We start from the raw sequence: 21,465 nt of genomic DNA, 5'->3' as shown, positions 1-21,465 counted from the left end.
AAAATAAGTTTTCAGTGGAATCGATATAGTTGAACCGGCCGGTTCGACCATCACTAGGACTTTACGTTCCGTTTTACGAATTAAATTTTACAAAATTGTTGTGACATATCTGAAATAGTCGAATTAGACTGCATGTAAACATTGGTCATCAGACTTTATTTTCATAGGTCTAGAGTTGTCGCCTTGGAGCCTAGGATATGCTTTTCATATAGGAAATTAGAGACAGCGGATATTGTACCTGGGAAAATTCAATATACATAGCGGAGTGCGATTAAAAATATTTTGCAGCTTGATATTAGTTACGCAATGAACATCAAATAGTTTAATAACTACATAAAATCATTTAATAGACAGACTACCTGTAAACTTCATTATCAACAAAAAATATAATTACAGAAACTACCTACCTACTATACAATTTTATCTAGAAACTACCCGGCGAAATTGATTTTACGTTGACCGTTGATGCTACTTCGTCTTTCATTTTAGTCAAAAAACAAATAATAGTGAATAGTTAACATACAAACACTTACAACTACGTAATGTAGACCTTTAAAAAATATTCTAATTATACTTTTAACACTTAGATCTAACGTTAGCAGGTACCTAGGTACTTACTTTCTATCATGTTCCTGTTCTTGTATGGACTTCTGTTGTTGCAGTTTATCGTAGAAACCTTTCCACATTGATTCTTCATCCATTTTGGTTGTTTTACTTTCAAATTTAGTTTAACACTTAGGTATATAAATAACAAAGCTTCTGAACTAATTTCTAACACGTCGGCACACAAAGACCTCTGACCATAAACAGTTAAAAGACCTACAGTGAATCACTAAACCGAGTCATATGTTCCGAAACCAATGACGCAAGCATCTCAAACTTGCATCTCGAGATCGGACACGGAAATAGCGTTTATACACTGTTCGCAAGATTATTGAGATCAACAGAGGTTACTGACACGTTCACTCCTACTGCACTGTTTAAATTGCACTTTGCGAAGCCAACAAGTGCAGGCAATGGATGTTTCCACTCAATTTTGGCCAGTGAATGAGTGAAAAATGCGGATAACGCGTTTATTTTGCTGTGTGCGACGGGGAGGCGTGTGGACTGACGTAATCCAAGCCGGCACTCTGGCCTCTGCGATCGCAGCGGCATAACAACTAACCAGTCGGTACACACGCACGTGCTTTTCAACGTCGCACAATCGCAATATAAACAAAGAGTGACTCGCCAACCTGCATTTCCTGGATATTTGTTCATGCTGAAGATATATTTTCGGTCACAAAATTAGTCATTGGTGTTTCTACACGATATACCTATTTATATAGGTGCCACCTTCCTTCATCTCTTAGGTATAGAAAGACCCACCTACGTGCAACGGTTTAATGTAACGGTAACCCTCCCACTACAATAGGAAGCTATACTTTATACCCCCCACCTTCCCCATACTACCTCACGGATACGAATAATCGTATGAAGAACACGGTTACTCTTAAAGAAAAATGCCAGTAATTTGGATTATTTGTGTTAATGACACCTATTATCCTAAATTTTTAAAACTAAATTAGTCGTTTACACATCCTTTACCTGGGTAGAAGTACCTACTTATAAATTAGTAGGTTCAACATTCATCTTATATTATAAAATGTATACTTATCCACTGTGTACTCGCACTAAATGTCCTCTAAAATCTTCAGGCAAATATTCAAGAATATTCTTGTGTATTGTTGCAGTGCATCCATACTAATATTATAAATGAGAAAGTGTATGTGTGTCTGTCTGTTTGTTTGTTTTGGTAAACGAGATAGTTGAAGGGATGGAGAGTCACACATAACATAACATAACATAAACAGCCTATATACGTCCCACTGCTGGGCACAGGCCTCCCCTCAATCAACCGGAGGGGGTATGGAGCATACTCCACCACGCTGCTCCAATGCGGGTTGGTGGAGGTGTTTTTACGGCTAATAGCCGGGACCAACGGCTTAACGTGCCCTCCGAAGCACGGAATCATCTTACTTTTTCGGACAATCAGGTGATTCAAGCCTGAAAAGTCCAAATACCAAACAAAGGACAGTCTCACAAAGTGATTTCGACAATGTCCCCATCGGGAATCGAACCCGGACCTCCAGATCGTGAGCCTAACGCTCTAACCACTAGACCACGGAGGTTGTTACTTGGTACTTTTTGTCTCGGTGGAAGTTTGTATGGAGCATTCCGCAATTTTCAAGATAGAAAGCTAAAAATTGGTACCTATGCGGACTGTTTGTGGAATTGTGACTAACAAAAAATAGTGCATCATTTTTTTTTGAAATCCTACCCCCAACCCATTCAAAGAGGGGATGGTATTTTATATGGGTCTTTTCGCAGTTTTCAAGGTAGGAAGCTAAAAATTAGTACATTTTAAAAGGGGAACCATATTACCCCGAATTTAATGCGAGCGAAGCCGCGGGAAAAGCTAGTAGGTAATTAACGTAAGTATGCATTAAAATAAATACAGGTAAGCTCCTTTTGTTGTATGTACCTACTGATTAACCATAGAAATCGTGTCTGGAAATTATTTTACTGATATTAAATTATTCATTAGGAAAAATAAGACTTCTTTCACCCTAAGGTTGCCTGGCAGAAATTGCTATTTAGCAATAAGGCCGCCTATTGTACCTATGTTTTTATTCGTATTCGTTTATATCCTTTGTATGTCGTTGTGCAATAAAGTATTATTGATTGATTGAATAAGATAATAGAAGCATAGCATGTCTTGATTAATGCCTTCGTAAAAAAAATACCCATTTAAAGTCTTCAAAACAGTTGGATACCTAATGATATTTTGCCAAACGTCAGTAAACTTCATCATGCAATCTGCATACCAAACTATTTGTTCCAGTGTTTTGGCAATAAGTACGATAAGGTGCAAAAGTCCAATCTGTTTCTTACAAAGTAATAAATTAACTGGTTGCACTTAAGACCTCCTGTCGGGTCTGCATGACAACCGCACCGCGCGCGGCGCGAATTATATTGAGCGGTTCGACGAATAAACGACACAAATGCTATCTACGTAGATGGACGTCAAACGGCTATTGGTCGAAGGCCTCGATATAAATCGCGCCGCGCGCGGGGCGGTTACCGTGCAGAGCCTACTGGTTACATGTCGTTTCTGTAATAGATCAAAACCAACTACAAAAACATATATTTTATAATTATGACAACTAATGGTTCATAATTTCACCACTGTTTACAAATAATTTGCTGGGCTCAGTGACTGCACTTTTGCTCTTTGATTGTACCTATCTATGCTATTCTCCACACTAATATTTACACACTAAAACCAATGAACTGATTTAGATGTATAGATTGATGTATAGAAATAGTTTCAGACTTAGGGAAGAACATAGGATAGCTTTTATCCCGGATGTCATCTCCAAGTAGATGGAAAGGGGATGGAAAAACGTGCTGCGCTCGATAACCAATGGCCATGCGGACAAGGTCGCGGGCTAGAAGCTAGTATTAGGTACATACCTACCCAAGCATATTGGCAACCCTTCAATATGGCACATTAAGTCAAGGCACATTAAGTTAATGCGATCATTAACCACAAAACACCACTTCGTATTAATTATTTAGATTATTCAATGAAGAAAGCAACTGTCCCGTTCCCGTTTCCCGCCAAAAAGCCCTTTCCAGGCTACGTTCCCCAAAAAAGAAATATAGGTGACGCTGTAAAATTGGCCTTCGTTTAACCTTCTAATTTCATGGATAACAGACATTTTATAAATATGAATAGGAATTGCGTAAAGCTGCATTTATACGGCTAGGTATTCTAGGTACACGTTAGATAAATGAAGATAAGGAGCCGAGCAACTTAATCACAGTTGTTTACTCTTCATCATCATAGGTTAACTTTAGACGTTATCTCCGGTGTATTTACCTACTACCTATACAGGCTACAGTACGCCTCAGCAGGGGTGTTCAACGAAATAAACAAACCTATATAATAAACATAAATTCTAAATTCTTTTCTTTTATCGTTCAGTCGGTATCGGTGGTGTCAGGGTTGTTATTACTGAATTGGGTATTTCACGGGTTCAAGGATAAATTATAAAAAAATATATATTAAAGTAATTAAAGTTATTTAAATTATTTTACCACATTTTTGAATTTTATGTGTTCTCGCAAATAAATTGATTTGATTTAATTTATAAAAAGCCAATCTAGAAATAGAAGCCAGTCTATGATGTTCAAAAATCAATCTCAATTTACTTTTTGGCTTAAGTATTTAGTATTTCCTTTACACGTAAGTACCTAAAACCTACACCCCCCCCCCCCATTTCCCCCTAGAGGAGGAAAATGGAGTCGTATAAGTCAGGTGTAGGCTTTTAGATCATGTTTTCACGTAGGGGTTGTCAAAAGATCTAATAATGAAATACTATCTAATAATAATAAATAAAAGAAGGTAGGGAAAAATATTACCATGTTTCCCTACCCTAGCGGTGTATAGGCGTGAAATTGTATCATACCCGTACCTAAATAAATCGCGGGCCGCGACTTTGGCAGCTATGTTCGTTCGGCAAGATAAGGTGATATCAGGGCAGGGCATTAGACAAGTGACGCAAAGTTCATTAAAACATCAAGGCCTTGGCCGGTCGAGGCTCCGCCGGGACACACTAAAACCCAAGGCTGTTTTTTATAATGTGCTTTTGTTTTAACACAATGCTGCTTGTGTGCTTTTAAATAGCTAAAAAATGAAACAAGCCATTGTTTTTTGATGGCAAATGAATACTTACATGTGACTAAATCTGAATAAAATAAAATTTAGACTTGCCCCTCATGGTCTGTGAATTCGTAATGGGAAAGTTGAAGGTACGGAAAATTATTGCTTCATTGAATAAGCAATTTATTTATTGACCGGAAACGAAAGTATAAGTTTAAATAATTCTGAATGGAATTGTGACTGCAGATACAGTTTGCAGCTTAAACCAAAACGGTGATACTGTTTCCATATCTTCATCATCACCAGCCCATTACCGTCCCCACTGCTGGGGCACGGGCCTTCCCTATAAATGGATAGGGAGATCGGGCCTTAAACCACCACGCGGGCCCAATGCCTGATGACTGCTGATGCAGCCGGGACCAACGGCTTAACGTGCCTTCCGAAGCACGGAAGCGCGGCTGTTTCCATATCTTACATGAATACAATAAGAAATGTCGCATACTTAATAGGTAGCTATGAACTTAATACAACCCACGCGCGACTTGTAGGTACTTTTTTTGACGTGACTTATTGATGACGTTATCGTCATCTGAGGCAAATCAAACTATAAAGTTAACATCATCTTCTTGGCTGGACAAATGGGGGTGGGCTGCTCACCCGATATTTAAGTTACCTACTTCGATCGGTATTAATTCATAGCGCATAAGTATCTAAAACTGTTAAAAATAATTCAATTAAGTTAATGTATTTCTCACTCAAGAAACCTTTGAGGCAATGAGGATAAAAACTAGAAGCTCAAATGTCCAGAAACTTCGTGATAAATTGCTATAAAATGTGGAGCAACGTGGAGTGTATTCCGTCTGAAGGATGAGTTACGAAAAAGAAAAGCCATAAGTTGGAAAAAGGCAGTATGTTTTGTACACAAAAGTTTTTCTAAGTTATCTTCTTCCCGATCTTTAGGGAATAAATACAACACTGATTTTGCAACGCTTTTTAAACGCTGTGCAAAGTTTTATAGTGTAAAAATATACCTAACCTAGACAATACGTTTACTCAATTAGTATGGGGAAATATCCAAATTTTAAGAACACTCAACAGTAGAGACACGTGATGGGAAAAATATGCAGTTTTTATACTCATTGATTAATTTCATTGTTTTGTGAGGAAATTATTTCATAATATTGATAATGTGCCGAAATTTTTAAAAACGTAGAAGTCCATGATTAAGTGCCCATAGTTAGATTCAGTATAAAAAGCTCATTTAGAAATTATGAAAAAAAACAACGCTTACTTCCTCGAGCTTATGATGTCTTTCTCTTGCAACTTCTTGTACAGGAATTTCCAAGGGTCTTCCTGTACTCTTTTATCCATTTTCACAATATTTTCACTGAAAATTATCTCTTATCACAATAAACAGTTAATCGTTCGACTAGGAACATACATTAGTAGGTAAAAAGATAATATTTATGAAGGAAAAAATATTATGAAGTAGGTACTTAATAATGTCTGAATTTTCAGGCTTCGCGTTACGCGGATTGTCGGTGACTGGCTAAGAATGCTTCATGCGGTCCCAGCATTTGTTTGCGTGAGGTTTAACTACTCTAGTTTTTTAGAGATCCAAGGTTGAGTCACGGAAACCTTTTTACGACGAGACGTGATAACGCAGAACGTGTGGTTTTACGGCCAGAAGTCAAGAAAGAAAAAAATATTCCTGATTTTTCACACAGATACGGAGTTATAATCACGGTTTGGCCTTGACTCGAGGTTTGGTTTTTCCTTAATAAATTGATGCGTTATGCGTTGTTATTATTTATGTTCATACTCTACAAAAATATACTTACGTACGTAAACATACGGAACCAAACAAACTAAGAATTGTTACGTGCGACAAAGAGCAACATGTTGCGTGCAAGCTGTTGGAAAACCCGATAAACAAACCCTGATTTCAGGTTTGTTGATCATGATCCCAAGACCGGCTTAGTTCTCTTGTCATATAATTTAATGTTATGACTCAGAATGATAACGTAATTTACCTATTAAACCAAAAGGGGAAAATAGGTATCTTAATTCTATGATAAGTAACTCAGTGATTAAACAAAAACTTAGTAAAAAGATATAATAAGGTGTATGATTTAGAAGATAGGAAAGCATGGGAAATTGTGAACATCTAGGGCCCTGTGCCGAGGCTTTTCTTGCAGTTACTTTCCTCGGCTATACAGTTGTGAGAAACTACGGTAGTTGAAGGCGGATGAGACGTTCGACATAAAATATATTTATGTAAAAATTGACAATAAAAAGTGGAACTTGTTACTTAATGAATAATGATATTTTTGAGTTTGATATAAGGCCTACGATCCCTATCAGGGGAGGATGACAGAACCTCAAGTCGTCAGAAGCCTAGTATTGGTTGGTTTCCAACGTTAATCACACTGTTAGGTATCCCAGCGAGCAGAGAAGACCAACCTGTAGCTGCTTTTTGTGTGGTGTCCATAATTTTAGAGAATGGCAACCAAGTTGTGCAACCAACTTAAAGACTTCCATGAAAAACAGTAGGTATGCGATAAATGTACCAAAGATTTAAGACTCAAGCTAAAGAAACGCACAAGCTCCTAAGATACCAGTATTATTATAGGTACCTACCAAACAAGTAGACACAGCCAATGTAGGAGTCAGAGAATGACAATGACTAACTTATTCATTGAGTTACTAATATGCAACACATGACTATTTGCAGACTGACAGTAGGCAGATCATTTGCATAAGTGGAATATATTATTATGCCAAAGTAAATGACAAAACATCTTATATTTCAATAAAACCTGGAAGAATAATCACACTAGAATTATCCATATTGTCAATATAAGTATCCTTATACAGAGAACATTATACGAGTAGAACATAAGAAACATCGCATTAATTAGATCTTGAATTGACAAAGAAGTAAGTACCTACCTAATTAGAAAAATATTTCATCGATTTAATACCTACCACAGAAGAAAACACCGGAAAGCTGTTTATAGCCTACATAGAGCCAATAACTAAAATAGAAAATATTATGTAGTTATTGAGTTGGGCATTAAGATTGAAGTTGGAGACTTTATTTTTATTTTATCTACGTCACGTAACGCAACAAGGAGCTGTGAAGATGTTCCTTAGTGGTAAGGTCGTAAGGGGGAATTATGGCGTTTACAGCGAGCCTCCGAACGTCGATTCCCGTACATTAGTCTCTTTATAGTGAGTGGTTTGACGTCGCGTTTCCATACGCTGCGTTCGCTTTATTTTCCCTCTACGTCGAGCGAGTTTTGTAAGTACAGCTAGGTACTCTAGCAATCGTTTTGTACTGGTATCTAGGTATCGTTTTGTCTTGTACGGACAAGAAAACTAGTACAGTGTCTAGGAAATTCGTAAATATATATATACTAGGTATACTAGTTTCATTACAGGCTTTGATGTGACTTTGATGTAACTGTAGGTTCACATGTATACAGGTTTTCAGCACAAAGGAAAGGCGTTATACAATAATACAAATGTCAACGAGTATGCACAAGATAAACATTACCACTGTGATAAAAGTTATGCTAATAGCGCTAAATACGTACGACAGTGTGAAATTGTTTTTGTTTAATGTGGAATTATATTCCATCCGGCATAATTCCTACAAATCAACATATTCTAAGATTTTTCCAGACTACACATCATGTTCAAGTAATTAAATTAAATTACGCAATTACAAAAATAATTGTTACTTAATAGCACGTATATTGTGTTAGGTAATTTATCTCGGGAAATCTCCCAGAGAAAATACCTAACAATCCTAAACGAAACAATAGATTGTTAATACCAGCCGCATCGGTGGCGCTATTATCTTAAAGAGGGAATAATTGCCTATTGAGTAATTGATCAAAATTGTCTTGCAAATGCCTACTCAACTGGGTAAACAAGAAACATGTTGTCTTAGGCATAAAGACGACTGTTTTAATAGGATGCATGTGGCCGAACGCGTAACTACTAAGCATAAACATTTATCTTAAACGCATCGTTATGAGGTGATGGTCTGATGAATCAGCCTCTGTTCAAAGGTATCTGAGTGCGACGGGATACTTAATCATTTCTTGACGATCTTTATTTGATATATCAAAACGATCGTAAAGTTCCTGACAGCAGGTTCAGGCTTGAAAATGCGAGTTAAATATCGCATCACTTTAAGAAGAAATTCCTCTTATTTTCACTTATTTCCCCTACAGCACAAATTCATTCTTTCTGCGCAAAAATAATTATCAGTAATATGACGCTACCGTCCTGTAGTGTTTGTTTGTAGTTTTAATTGTAATCACAGAATAACGGGTGTTTTTTTTTGTAAAATAAAACTTTCAAGACAATAAGCGTTCAAAAACTGCAATCGCTGTTGTGGGACGTGAAGCCGCCAGGCTTAAAAGGAATTGGGCCGGACATGTTTGTCGCATGCACCCTGAGCGGTGGGCACGGATCGTCATGCATTTTGTGCCTCATGAAGGGTATAGGCGCCGTGATAAACCTCGAAAGAGGTGGCGTGAGGACTTGGACGCTTGTCCGGAGTACGCACAGGATCGCGAAAAATGGAAAGAGGAAAGGAAGCCTTTTCCCAGCAGTGGGATCTTGTAAGTTAGATTAGATTAGAAACTTTCAAGTCAGACAAGACCCGCTTTTCCGATTTTACATACATACATACATAAACTCACGCCGATTTCCCACCGGGGTAAGCAGAGACTATAGAACTCCATTTGCTTCGATCCTGACGCACTTCTCTTGCTTCTTCCACATTCATCAATCGCTTCATACACGCACGCTGGTTCAGAGTAGATCGTACTAAACCGATTCCGATTCCTTCCTTTTCCGATTTTAAATAGGTACTTAGATAAGTATCTATAGTACACAAGTTGAATCATTGAGCTAAAAGCAAGCTGAACAAGCATAAACGACATGATATTATTATGAGGCTAGAAAGGCTACCGCGGCTCGTAATGATGATAATGTTAATGTTATACAACCGCACTTCAGCCACGCTGGACCAACTCAGGGTCACGGTATTACTCAGCCGGTTACCAACGCTTGTCAATTCACCTCTAATTTAGGTAAGTGCCCGCACATTGCTCAGTAGATACATTGCAATGTTTATTCTTTATACTAGGAAAGTGGATCAAAGGCATCTTAGGTTTTTTGGTAATTAGAAATTGATGTGGAGAACATTTTTCGACTGCGAAGAAAAGAAATTGATTCGTTGTTTGTTAGAGCACAAAACAAAGAGAGTAAGGTCAATTTTTATATAAGTGAAAGGGACCAATCATGGACCAAACATATGGACAAAATGTCAAAGTGTTGAAAAACTGTATAATCTAAAAATCTGTATAAAACAGGCCATGATTCGAGAGTTGATATCAAGCGCAATTTTTCGTCGCAAAAGTATGGAACGGAAAATAGCTTTAAAAAACACAAAAAAAATTCGAAGTTTCATGGTCTGAATCATCTCCTTCAGTATTTGTTACGATGTCACTAACACCCTGTACAACCCAAGAAATCAGTCCAAATTTCTAGATAAACATTTGCCACAACAGAATGTGAATTAACTAATGTAAGCATATTTGGATAGATAAGTACCTACCTACCTTGTTTGTAGTTTTAATTTCTCACTGTCAAAATTAACGGCCGCCAAAACAAAAGACGATTCTCACTAGTCTGCAGTTGACTAGAATCAGTCAATGATGACTCATGAAACTTAGTTCGCTACAAGGGAAAATTTGTAAAGTGTAGGGTGGTCTTGCCGATGGGGGATTTTATGTTTTTTCCATGAATGGCCGTAACATAACTTACAGTCAGCTATTTACATAGATTTATATTTGTTCATTCCATCGAATATAGAAGTAGGTACGTAAATTGTATCATCATCTCCCTATCATACTTAGTGAAAACGGGATATTTCATAATCCGCTTTAATCTAAAGATTTTACAGGTCCGGTTTTTTACAGAAGCGACTGCCTGTCTGACCTTCCAACCCATGAAAGGAAAACCAGCCCAATACTGGTTAGATCACATACCTCCGAAACGCATTTCTCGGGAATGTGGGTTTTCTCACGATGTTTTCCTTCACCGATAGGCACATCACAATAATTGATGATAAAACATGAATTCAAAAATTATGGACGAAGTTTTGGTGAGCGTACAGTTATAAAAATGGTAGGTAGGTACCATAAAACCTTGGAACCGAACGTAACTGATTTAAATAAAGAACTTCCCTTCCTGACTTGCCTAACAATCGTAGTATAGGTAGGTACTATTGTAGGCAATACAAAACCCAATGCAATATCGACAAGATTTTCTTGTACATGTAACGCCATCTGTACAATACATGGAGTACCAACAATAACCCAGCCAAACCACAGTCGCCTCAATCTTACGTATACGTATACATTGTATGAACGTAGTTCCAATATTTTCCGTTAGTAGCGCCGCGGCGCTAAAGTTCGTAAGCTATCCGCGGAAAGTAGAGATATGGTAGAGCGAAATATTCAGTGAAACAATGGAAAATCTTCCGCACCTTAAAACGCAGTTGTCTGCAAGGTGGGATATTTAATTTTATTTTATTGAATAATGGATACCTATGGAGAAAATGTGGTCCTTGCAATCTATGCCAGAAACTACAATAAGTCGTCCCATTGACATCATGCGTGAAGCCTAACGTGAAATCTGACACACAGAACCGAAAGTCCTGAAGGTTATATAATAAAACCCCTCCCAATTTCAGGTAGTCATTAATACAGTTACACCCTTTGATTCTGACGAGGATTCCCTTATCAGGTAGGCTTTTGCATGCACTTTACTAAAGTTCTTTACCTAGCAGTGCTGGTGATCATACACCTGAAGGTACTTGCTTTTGTAGTTGTTTATGTTGTGGTCATTGACACGAAAAAAGAGTAAAAATCAACTAAAGCACTATGCAACACCATGCTGTGGTCACACAGGATGTTACGGTCGGTGGAGAAACTCGGACCCGTAACGTGACTCATGCAGCATGATGAATCTACGCGAATGATTAGGGAACAAACAAAAACATAAGTATCTAAATTATTTGCATTCATCGGAAAGCTTTGTACAATTTACACCACACATTTATTTCGTTTATTATACCTGTCACTAGCACACAAGACGGGTGTACGTGATACCTAGTGGAAAACCCATAAATATCAAGACGACAATTTGTAACTATTTTTCATACGAAATTCCACGATGTCAAAGACAGATGAACCGTGTCGTAAATCAAGTAAAATATTCTTTACTGCACTTTTTTTTGACTTGACTTATTGTAAATTTGCCGCAGATGGCATAAATATATAGCCGGAACTCTTTATGCACACAAAACCATTTAAACATACACAAAAAGGAATCCAAATTAGTGCAATATGATTGGGGTATTCAGCACAGGATAAATTCATATAAGTAATACTTAAACAACTGTTTGAACTTTCACGGGTAATTTAAATATATCAAAGTCATCTTGCAAACAGTAAATCTACGATAAGTGTCTTAGCTTAGTCATCTATAAGAAGAAGAAAGTTGGTATTTCCAATGAGAATAGTTATACCGTTTCACATTGAACCTGGATAGCAACCGCGACTGAGGAGATTGCCCATTGGGTTTCCCTAGAGAGGGTATCTCTACCTATGATTGTACCTGTGAGCATGAACTTGTTTGACCACTATTCACGACACGCGGGACGCTAAAAGCTCACCAAGACGCAGTGGTTATTCCATAACTTTTCAACGGACGTCGTTAAACAGTGGGTACCTATTAAATGACGTGGTACATGCAAAATATAAAGTGTAGGTACATACTATACCATTATTACTATCATATTGTATGCATTAATTGCAATCAACTAAAGGTCGACTAAACATAATGTTGAGCTTGTTTTTGCAATGACACCACAATCATTTTAACTATAAGTACCTACATGTCTCGTCTACATCTATATACGTAATCGTTATATTGATTTGTTTTTATTGTGCTGGCCTTATAATATAAACATATGTACCTACATACATTATTGAAGTGTCTTTAGGGTTAAGAGTTTTGGAAATAGTTAACGGAAGTGGCTTATGGCATAACATAACCAACTAAGTAGCACATTTTTATAACGTCAATGACCAAACAATCACTCATCAGCTACTTGTAATTAAGTAGTTCATTATTTACACGACGCAATCACGAGTGCATACTTCTAATCAAAACAATCCACACATGTTCAAACATACGACCTAATTAACTAGAAACTAATTCTAGACTTTATCTTCCCAGGAAGATATCTAAAGAAATCGATGAGCAGTTATTTACTCGTGAACGGTAATTTATTTACAAAGTGTAAACAAGCCAACGGAAAGAAACCGTAAAATAAATAAATCGACGGATAAAATTGCAACTTGAGTACGTGCAAACATGGTAGCAGTAATAAAAAACAGATAGTTACCCTCACCTTGATTTCTTTTCCACGTTTGGTTTTTTTCCACGCCATAGAATGAGGCAGTCGAAAGTGCCCTTCCGAAACGGCTGCTTCAGCAACTTCCACCGCTTCTTCGAGTCGAGTGTCTTTGATGTCCCTACAGAGTCTCTGCTATTCACACTGAGGATATCCGGCTCCGAACTACCTTTTTTTAAATCACTCGGATTGTAAGTGGTGCACCTTTCAAAAGTCACTGACACTGAATCACCCACTGGACACGTTTTTCTGTTTGAGATGGGAGTCGATGTAGAAAAAATCGATTTATGTCTCAATTCTAAAGCACTGTCGTTAAACTCAGTAGCCATAAAGTTCTCGCCGATGCTGTGAAGTTTGGGTCGCGTGTCATTCTTGATCACCTTTGCATTCAATATACTGTTCTCTTCGAAGTTTGTACTCTTTCTCCTGTGCTCGATGTCGGCGAAGGCGGTGATGTCCTCGTAACTCTTCGCGTTGTACTTGAACCGACCGCGGGGCGGAGGTTTGACTTCCGTCGGGTCAGGGTAAGGATCCATGGTACAGCAGCCGATGTTCGCGAGATTGTCTTCGCTTTTGGATAATTTTAAGTTAGTCTTTTTGAGTCTGGCGGGGCGCGCCGGGGTTATTTCTGGCGTGTACTGCGGCAGTACGTATCGCTCGTCCGCCCTCTTGTTGGGCTTTGAGTACTTTGCGATAATTCTGCTGATTTCAGCGCTGTTCTTGCGTCTATTAGTGTGACGTTTGAAGTTGAGTGGCTGCTGATAAGAGTCGGCCACGCTGCGGCCGCCGACCCGCGCTGACCTCTCGCGCCACTCGGTCACTTTGTCTTCGATCAGCCGCTGCAGTTCCAGTGCACGCATCATAGGGCCTATCTCCGGCATTTTGTTTGAATGCTTCACGTCACTTTAAAAAAAAATTGAAATAGGGAGTTTCTTTGGGAAAAGTCTTCGGCAGTCTAATTAGGAAATGAATATCGACATTCTGAAAAACTTCTATAACGCATAACTCTGTAGTCACTGAAACAATAAAACGAATTAATAAGCAATGCATACCTACAAGATTTTATTGTGCTTACTCGTACGTAACACACTACACTTGACCAATTTAATATGTTAATTATTTACATAATTGCATAATGGCGGACATAAAGCGGGATGAGCAAAGGCCTGCGGGTCGACGAACGAAGTCAATTTAATTAAGACATTAATAACTACGGACAAATTAACTGTAGTTTTCTTTATAGAGGCCATGAGGCGTGAAAAAATCCAACCTAATTTAGGATAACGGGTCAAAACGTTCGCGAATCTTGTCGATGAGTCGACACGTGTTATTTATAAACACACTGAAAACAGATAAGAGTGCGTATCGAGACAAAACAATAATACTTATATAAACGTAAAAATATGATGTGAATCGGCACCTCCAATCTTTTGTTTATCATTATAACACGTCGCCCAATAGGGATAGTACCTAAGACTTAACAGGGAATACCTACGAGTATCAATGGCTTTACAAACCATCAAACGATGGGAATAAAATGCCAGATTAGCATATAACAAGGAACTAGAAATCAATATTTGGGATAGATGAAGTCAATTCGTATGACTCAGAAAGCCTCGTAGCAATCACTAATACAGGGCCAAAGGCCGTTGACGTGGCGGCCCCTGATTACGGAGGAAGCCGTAATAGCAGACATCGATTTCTACCAGCATTCCGCTTCCTTCCAGATTCACCAGCTAAGGTAACAAGCAAGCGTCTACCGGCAGCTAACTATTAACCGCCTTCAACTGATAAAGAAAAAATCGGAAATATTGAAATGCGATTGCAATCGATCTTGAAAATAAGAAATTCGCGTCGTTTCCCGTTTTACCAATGTACAGTAATTATTTGAATCATACATTACATATCTATTAATTGGTGGTACCAATACCTACCTGCCTAATAACAGTAATATCATTTTCATGATTACAAGCGAACGGACATGGTAACATCCCCTCCCAGTAGTCTTATCGAGTAGTCTTACCAGTTGAAATATTGAGAATTTCCTTCCTAATAGACTTACTGGTAAGACCACTGGGAATTTTGTACCCAGTAGACTTCCCAGTAAAACAAAATTCTCAATAGTCCTACTCGTATATAGACCTAATTGAATGTACCTAATGGTGAGCTCTATTTGCATATATCGGTAATCATCGCAACGAAAGCATTTTACCAACCACTGCCATGACAAGATGTTTTCACTTTGAGTTTGCGAAAAACATATTAATTAACCGATTAATTTAAACAGGAAGAATTAATAATCAAGTTTATATTTGAACTCACGTGCAAATATGAAAACGACCTTTCGACTGATGAATATGTCCAAATTTTGCTCAAATTGATAACATTTTATGAGTATTTTCAGTCACTGCGTAATGTACACTAGGTGTTTGTTAGGAGACTTACTACACTCTCTGATGTTGATACCTTAGTGATAACAGTGACGAATGAGAGCAGATAAAAGGTACCTAACCTACGTCATGTGAAATGTCGACAAACCGAACAAATCTTATCTTGGGCTTGGGCGAAGATTTCAATTGTGGATTCTCCCTGAATTCCTAAGAAATTCGCCCAAATTATGGATATTCTTCCAGCAACCTCCGTGGTCTAGTGGTTAGAGCGTTAGGCTCACGATCTGGAGGTCCGGGTTCGATTCCCGATGGGGACATTGTCGAAATCACTTTGTGAGACTGTCCTTTGTTTGGTAAGGACTTAGGCTTGAATCACCTGATTGTCCGAAAAAGTAAGATGATTCCATGCTTCGGAGGTCACGTTAAGCCGTTGGTCCCGGCTATTAGCCGTAAAAACACCTCCACCAACCCGCATTGGAGCTGCGTGGTGGAGTATGCTCCATACCCCCTCCGGTTGATTGAGGGGAGGTCTGTGCCCAGCAGTGGGACGTATATAGGCAGTTTATGTTATGTTGTACGGATATTCTTACATGTTACATAATTTTATAGTCGGTTGAATGAGCAACTAGGTCTTACGTGTTTGGAAACTGTAATCCCGTTAGATCTATTGTTTTCTGTTTCACAGAATGCTTGTAGACTGTTTATAACAAGGGAAAGTAAAGCCATAAAAAACTACTCCAAACTGACTCATGCATAATAGTATAGGTAATAGGTTCATTATACTAAGAACATGAAAAAATTGCCGGAAGACACCCGAAATCCTAAATTTGGGAAGTTTATAGGAAGATTCATAATTATACGTACATATACATTCAGAGATTTCATTGTTAACGCTATTTTGATGCAAACTTAACCTGATATTTTAAGTGTTTCTTATACGTTTTAACTGTACTATTGTTTAAACAAAACGTAATTTATAGGCCTCAAAACACCTGATAAGATCCAATCCTCACTCTCATCTAAGACCCTAAATGAACTAAGTACTTCAAGAAAAGCAACTTTATTTAAAACAAAGAACAAAGGAAGAAATATTTTATAGTAAGTACTTACACTGATATTGACGTAGGCTATCCGTATCGGATTTTACACCACAAGAACACTGAGACACTGCATCACTGAGACCGAACCCATCGGTTGCAAGTCCCGCTGTTATGGTGCGCGGGCGCACGTGGTGTCGACGCACACGCGGGTTAAACAGTGAGCTAGTTGCGTTCTACGGTTCCGCCCGAGCGCTCCTGCACTTGACTCAGGCAGACCAGCCCATCCTGCCTCCACAATGGGCTAAATGGAGCAGCCACACAGCACAAACATATTACCTATTATGTCACATCTACACAATTAGTATACGTCCAAGTTATGCACAGGTGTTTCCGTAGTCTTTTCTATTTTTATTATGATTAATGTATCGATATGTAGGCTAATCCTTGGCGTTGTTTGTCTGACTTACGCTCTTTTAAAGATTTTCATAAATAGAATAGAAATAATAATAATAAATAAGTTTATTTAGGTAAAACCTACGACACACATATATATTCACAACATTAAAATATACACACATTCATATTTATATTAGAAGAAATAATTCCATCACATGTAAAGTCAAGATTGCTTTGTTTTCAACGTTTTTAAGGATTTGATCTTGCAAGGATAATATATATAATGTCTTACAGAAATAAAAGACAAAACATTATTGAGTTGGTAGCTAACAGTAACCAGCAAACAATCGAAACCGCAGTAGAGTTTGAATAGCTATGTGGTAGCGATTACCTACATACCTATCTCTTGTTGTCTACCAATGTTGATGAGGAGCGTCTCTTAAGTTTTAAAAGAGCATACAATATCATATGAGGATGCCCAAATATGTATTTTAGTAACACTTGGCGACAAAACCAAAACACAGGTGGTTAAGTTGTACGAAACTAACTCGCGTTACCGTCAATGGCAATCAGTGGTAACAGTAAGTAGTAGCACGTATGGTAATAGAATAGGTAATCGTCGTGCTATCTATTGGGTGTCGTTGTTCTGCGGGCGTGACGCTGGTTTCCGCCAAGTTCATTGTCGTGCCGCACACTCGTGCCCTACTGTGACCCCGTACGAGGCAATGCGTGGCTTTTAAAAACATTCCACAGAAATTGCTTGAGACTTCATTCTGAAACCTGACACGGTAGCGACAGTGACTGCACCTGAGTGACTTGCACTTTACCATATTTTTACTGGAGAGTTTAGCACGTAACCCAATCTCATCATTCTCATTTTTCCAGAGCCCACTCTGGGCTTGCCCAGGGCGACACGTTTGATGGGGGCACTCTTAGCTCCTGTCAGATCCTCAATTTATAACAGTTGAATAAACCAAGACTCTTGCCTTTTTTGTCTGTTTAGACAAAATAAGTCTTTCGTCAAAATCATAGGGGGCCCATCGTTCTAATATGCCCGAGGCATCCAAAAGGTTAGACGGCCCTGGAGGGTGCCCCATGATACGACCGAAGATAGACTACGCGGATTATGAAGACTTAGGTCAGTACTCGTAAGTATATTCGAAGTGAAGTTCGAGCAACAAAGACTACGTCCCTTTAGTTCTACCTCAAAGAAGAAAGAAACGCTTTTCGCGCGTAATCTTACATAAAACCTATCCAAGAGTCATCAGTTCCTCCCTAGTGCTAAGGTCCTTACATAAATATGTAGGTCATGAGGTGAACATCATGTGCCTACCTAACTGTCTAGTCTAGGTACATTTATAAGTAGGCTAATATAGTGTGACCTAAATTATTAACGTTATATATAACTTATAATAAACGTTATAAATACTTTATTAATAAATCAGGTCAAGAGTGGCGATGTCCTTACCATCTTGTCAACACTCTGATAATTGTATGCATACTAATCTCATTTAAAATACACCTGTGACGTCAAATTATGTGTTATAATAGATTACTTAGTCAAGGAAAAATTGCATATTAAATTGATATGTGTATTTGTAAACTGTATTCTTCTATCGTGTGGGTTGTGAGGTGGGTTACTAACCCCATCAACCCTGGTGTCAGGGTTATTATTGAGCCGCCATAGGCCCCTGACATGAGTCATGTAAAAACTACGTATGTACATCAGTAGGTAGTAACCGGGACCAACGGCTTAACGTGCCTTCCGAAGCACACTGTAACGATAGATGTTATCAAACGTCGCGTCGTGCAGTAGGAACCGGTACCGAATATTTCAGAGCACACGAATACTGATCTAGGCTTTTGACTTATGCCAGTAATTATCCATCAGATATCAGGCCTCTGACAACACCAGCATCAATGCTCAGATACCTAATGTATGAACTAAAAACTAGCCTGAACTATCTGAGATCAGTAAAACGGAGCTACAGAATATGATCCACATCCCTTCGTCTTCGGTCTTCGTCACGGTCACGGTCACTATGTTAATAGAAATATCCAGTGAAATTGGAATTGGATAAGATTTGTTTACTATTAAATTTGCAAAAGTAAGTAATTAGTGCAAATGTATACGGTACAGGTACAAAGCAAACGTTATTTTAATTCGGTGTTCTCAGTATCCCACCCGCCTGAGTACATGTCAATTGCTTAAATTGGCTGGAATTAAGCTCCAAGTCTACACAATTACGACGGATTTACTTCTTAGAACGGTTATAGGAAACGTCTTCATTTCCTGGGATTACGTATATATTCTTCTACTAGCTTTTGCCCGCGACTTCGTCCGCGTGGCGTGTTATATAAGAGAGAGATCTTTGTGTGTGTGGGAGTGCATATCAAATTTCAAGCATCTAACTTATGCAGTTTAGATTTTTTCATACAATTTTTTTCCCAATAACTCCCATTTTTCAAAATACAGCCAAAAATAAACTTTATATTTACTAAGGTATGCATGCATGCTAGATTGAATCAATTGATTGAATTGATTTTTTTTTAATTGATTGTTCATTGAGTTTTAATTTTAATACACACTTCCTCTCTTCCCTTCAACGTTGCTGTGCCCCACAGGGTCCATGTTTTAGTTCCTATGCCTATGTAACACCCCATTGTACTACATGGAATGCAATAAATAATTTAATTGAATTGAATTGAAAACATCTATCTTACGCGGTTTCGATTTTTTCATACAAATGTTTTTTCCCGCTAACTCCCGTTTCCGTGGGAATTTTGCAATATCCTGTTGCAACTAAGCTTTAAGTTAACTAAGGTACCTGCATGCCAAATTTCAAGCGTCTAACTTAAGCGATTTAGATTTTTCATACAAAAGGATTTTCCCGCTAATTTCCGTCCCGTGGGAATTCCGGGAATTCCTTTCTTAGTGCACCTCTACGGTATCTAAGGTGCCTGCGTGCCAAATTTCAAACATCTAACTTGAATGGTTTAGATTTTTCATACAAAAGCATTTTCCCGTTAATTCCCGTTCCCGTGGGAATTTCGGGAATTCTTTTCTTAGTGCACCTCCACGGTACCTAAGGTACCTGCATGACAAATTTCAAACGTCTAACTTGAATGGTTTAGATTTTTCATACAAAAGGATTTTCCCGCTAATTCCCGTTCTCGTGGGAATTTCGGAAATTCCTTTCTTAGCGCACCTCTACGGTACCTAAGGTATCTGCATATCAAATTTCAAACGTCTAACTTGAGTGGTTTAGATTTTTCATACAAAAGGATTTTCCCGCTAATTCCCGTTCCCGTGAGAATTTTGGGAATTCCTTTCTTAGTGCACCTCTACGGTACCTATGGTACCTGCATGCCAAATTTCAAACGTCTAACTTGAGTGGTTTAGATTTTTCATACAAAAGGATTTTCCCGCTAATTCCCGTTCCCGTGGGAATTTCGGGAATTCCTTTGTTAGTGCACCTCTACGGTATCTAAGGTGCCTGCGTGCCAAATTTCAAACATCTAACTTGAATGGTTTAGATTTTTCATACAAAAGGATTTTCCCGTTAATTCCTGTTCCCGTGGGAATTTCTGGAATTCCTTTCTTAGTGCACCTCCACGGTACCTAAGGTACCTGCATGACAAATTTCAAACGTCTAACTTGAGTGGTTTAAATTTTTCATACAAAAGGATTTTCCCGCTAATTCCCGTTCTCGTGGGAATTTCGGAAATTCCTTTCTTAGCGCACCTCTACGGTACCTAACGTATCCGCATGTCAAATTTCAAACGTCTAACTTGAGTGGTTTAGATTTTTCATACAAAAGGATTTTCCCGCTAATTCCCGTTCCCGTGAGAAATTTGGGAGTTCCTTTCTTAGTGCACCTCTACGGTACCTATGGTACCTGCATGCCAAATTTCAAACGTCTAACTTGAGTGGTTTAGATTTTTCATACAAAAGGATTTTCCCGCTAATTCCCGTTCCCGTGGGAATTTCGGGAATTCCTTTCTTAGTACACCTCTACGGTATCTAAGGTACCTGCATGACAAATTTCAAACATCTAACTTGAATGGTTTAGATTTTTCATACAAAAGGATTTTTCCGCTAATTCCCGTTCCCGAGGGAATTTCGGGAATTCCTTTCTTAGTGCACCTCTACGGTATCTAAGGTACCTGCATGCTAAATTTCAAACGTCTAACTTGAGTGGTTTAGATTTTTCATACAAAAGAATTTTCCCGCTAATTCCCGTTCCCGTAGGAATTTCGGGAATTCCTTTCTTAGTGCACCTCTACGGTATCTAAGGTACCTGCATGCCAAATTTCAAACGTCTAACTTGAGTGGTTTAGATTTTTCATACAAAAGAATTTCCCTTCACTACTCTGCTCCTATTGATTGTAGCGTGATGAAAAGTATACTATAACCTGTCCAGG

General features: G+C 38.4%; 1 protein-coding gene across 5 annotated transcripts in view; it reads right to left on the bottom strand.

Annotated features, from left to right (window-relative positions):
- LOC126371410 (protein unc-13 homolog 4B) overlaps positions 1-14,201 on the bottom strand; it is a 40,802-nt gene extending 26,601 nt beyond the window's left edge. The window contains exon 1 of one of the 5 annotated variants that reach the window (XM_050016689.1): positions 13,212-14,201. In XM_050016689.1, coding sequence (XP_049872646.1) covers positions 13,212-14,095 — 884 coding nt within the window. In that variant the 5' untranslated portion in view covers positions 14,096-14,201. Of the gene's footprint in view, positions 1-618; positions 1,162-5,999; positions 6,117-13,211 lie in introns of those variants that run through there. The other 4 variants (XM_050016690.1, XM_050016692.1, XM_050016693.1 and 1 more) reach the window with 4 other exon arrangements.
- Positions 14,202-21,465: the final 7,264 nt, after the last annotated feature.

The sequence above is a fragment of the Pectinophora gossypiella genome, chromosome 12 (assembly GCF_024362695.1).
Source record: "Pectinophora gossypiella chromosome 12, ilPecGoss1.1, whole genome shotgun sequence".
Lineage (NCBI taxonomy): Eukaryota > Metazoa > Arthropoda > Insecta > Lepidoptera > Gelechiidae > Pectinophora > Pectinophora gossypiella.
The sequence above is the reverse complement of the archived record's forward strand: the minus strand, read 5'-3'. Positions and strand labels throughout refer to the sequence as shown.